This window comes from Condylura cristata, unplaced genomic scaffold (assembly GCF_000260355.1).
Source record: "Condylura cristata isolate star-nosed mole 26May11 unplaced genomic scaffold, ConCri1.0 scaffold00015, whole genome shotgun sequence".
Taxonomy (NCBI): domain Eukaryota; kingdom Metazoa; phylum Chordata; class Mammalia; order Eulipotyphla; family Talpidae; genus Condylura; species Condylura cristata.
This window is the reverse complement of record NW_004567116.1, coordinates 152597-153987: the sequence shown is the minus strand read 5'-3', so window position 1 is coordinate 153987 and position 1391 is coordinate 152597. Positions and strand designations below refer to the sequence as shown.

Sequence of the window (1391 nt, the reverse complement as noted above, 5' to 3'; positions counted from 1 at the left end):
GCGCAGCAGGGCGGCCACCCGCTCCGTGTCCTCGCGGCGGGTGCAGTAGACGATGATGGCGTCCAGAGCTCGGAAGCGGTCACTCTGCAGCAGCGTCACCAGGGCCTGCAGGGCACAGTGGTCAGCGTGGGCTGGGCCGCCGCCCGCCACCTGGGGAACCCGTGCCCACCTGGCTGGGGTCTCTGTCCGTGGACACGGAGAGGTGCAGGTTGCTGGGGATGGCGGCCAGCAGCTCGCGCCCCAGCTCTTCGGTCGCCCCCAGGTGCCGGGCCACGTCCCTGGCCGTGTGGCGCGTGGCGGTGGCGGTCAGGCCCAGGAAGCAGCGCACGCCCCAGCGTTCCCGCAGCACCTGTGTGGGAGGGGGTGAGGCTGCGGCAGCTGCCGGCCGGCGGGCCCCCCACAGCACCTGGCGGGCCTCACCTTGCAGACGCGCAGGTAGCAGGGCCGGAAGTTGTGGGCCCACTGGGAGAGGCAGTGGGCCTCGTCCAGGCAGGCGAAGGAGACTGGGGGCAGCAGGGCGGGGCGGCCGGAGCCTCCAGGCCCCACGAGCGCCTCAGGCGACAGCATCAGCACCTGCACCTGGGCTGCCTGGACCTGCAGGCACGCCGAGGTCAGCACTGACCACACGCCCCGGCCCTCACTGTCCCCCGCTAGGAGCCCCTCACCTTCCTCCAGACGGCGTCACGCTGCTGCCTGGTCATGCCCGAGTGGACGCACGCTGCCTCAAGGCCCCGGGGAAGCCCAGACACCTGTGGACACCAGCACACCACTGCCCCTCACTGACCGACCCCCCGCCTGGGCCCGAGGCCAGGTGGCTGGGCCGGCATGAGCACTGACACAGAGCCGGGGCACCGCATCCGCACCCCCAGACGAGACCGGCCGGCCCCCCAGCTCCGGGCAGGCAGGGCCGGGGCAGCTGCCGGAGGGGACCAGAGGAGCTGGGAGGCCCGTCCCCACACCCGCCTTTGTCTGCCGGCCCTGCTGCCCACCTGGTCGTCCATGAGGGACAGGAGGGGAGAGATGACCAGTGCAAAGCAGGGGCTGCGCCGGGCGTAGAGCAGGGCCGGGAGCTGGTAGCACAGGGACTTGCCGGCACCCGTGGGCAGCACGAGCAGCGTGGACAGGCCTGGGAGGGCAGCGGGTCAGTGGTGCTGGCCGGGCCGTCCCCGCCCGCAGCCAGCCCCCGGGGCCCTGCTCACCAGACAAGACCCGCATGACCGCGCGCTCCTGCCCGGCGCGGAAGTTCTGGTGCCCCAGCTCCCGCAGGGCCTGGAACACCTCCGCGGGGGTCGCTGTGGACAGAGGCGGTGGGCAGCCGGGCCCCAGACACCCCCACCGGCCAGCCCGCAGGCCCCTGCTCACCTGTCAGCTGCCCCGAGGGCCCCAGCGCG

The 1391-nt window shown here is 73.6% G+C and overlaps 1 protein-coding gene across 1 annotated transcript in view; it reads right to left on the bottom strand.

Annotated features, from left to right (window-relative positions):
* The window catches only part of RECQL4 (RecQ protein-like 4), a gene marked incomplete at its 5' end in the record, with an annotated part of 3648 nt that extends 2258 nt beyond the window's left edge, over nucleotides 1-1390 (bottom strand). The window contains 7 exons of the mRNA XM_012725101.1: nucleotides 3-105; nucleotides 170-349; nucleotides 421-594; nucleotides 666-749; nucleotides 990-1126; nucleotides 1200-1292; nucleotides 1363-1390. Of these exons, the coding sequence (XP_012580555.1) occupies nucleotides 3-105; nucleotides 170-349; nucleotides 421-594; nucleotides 666-749; nucleotides 990-1126; nucleotides 1200-1292; nucleotides 1363-1390 (799 nt within the window). The remainder of the gene's footprint in view (nucleotides 1-2; nucleotides 106-169; nucleotides 350-420; nucleotides 595-665; nucleotides 750-989; nucleotides 1127-1199; nucleotides 1293-1362) is intronic.
* Between the last annotated feature and the right edge of the window lies 1 nt (nucleotide 1391).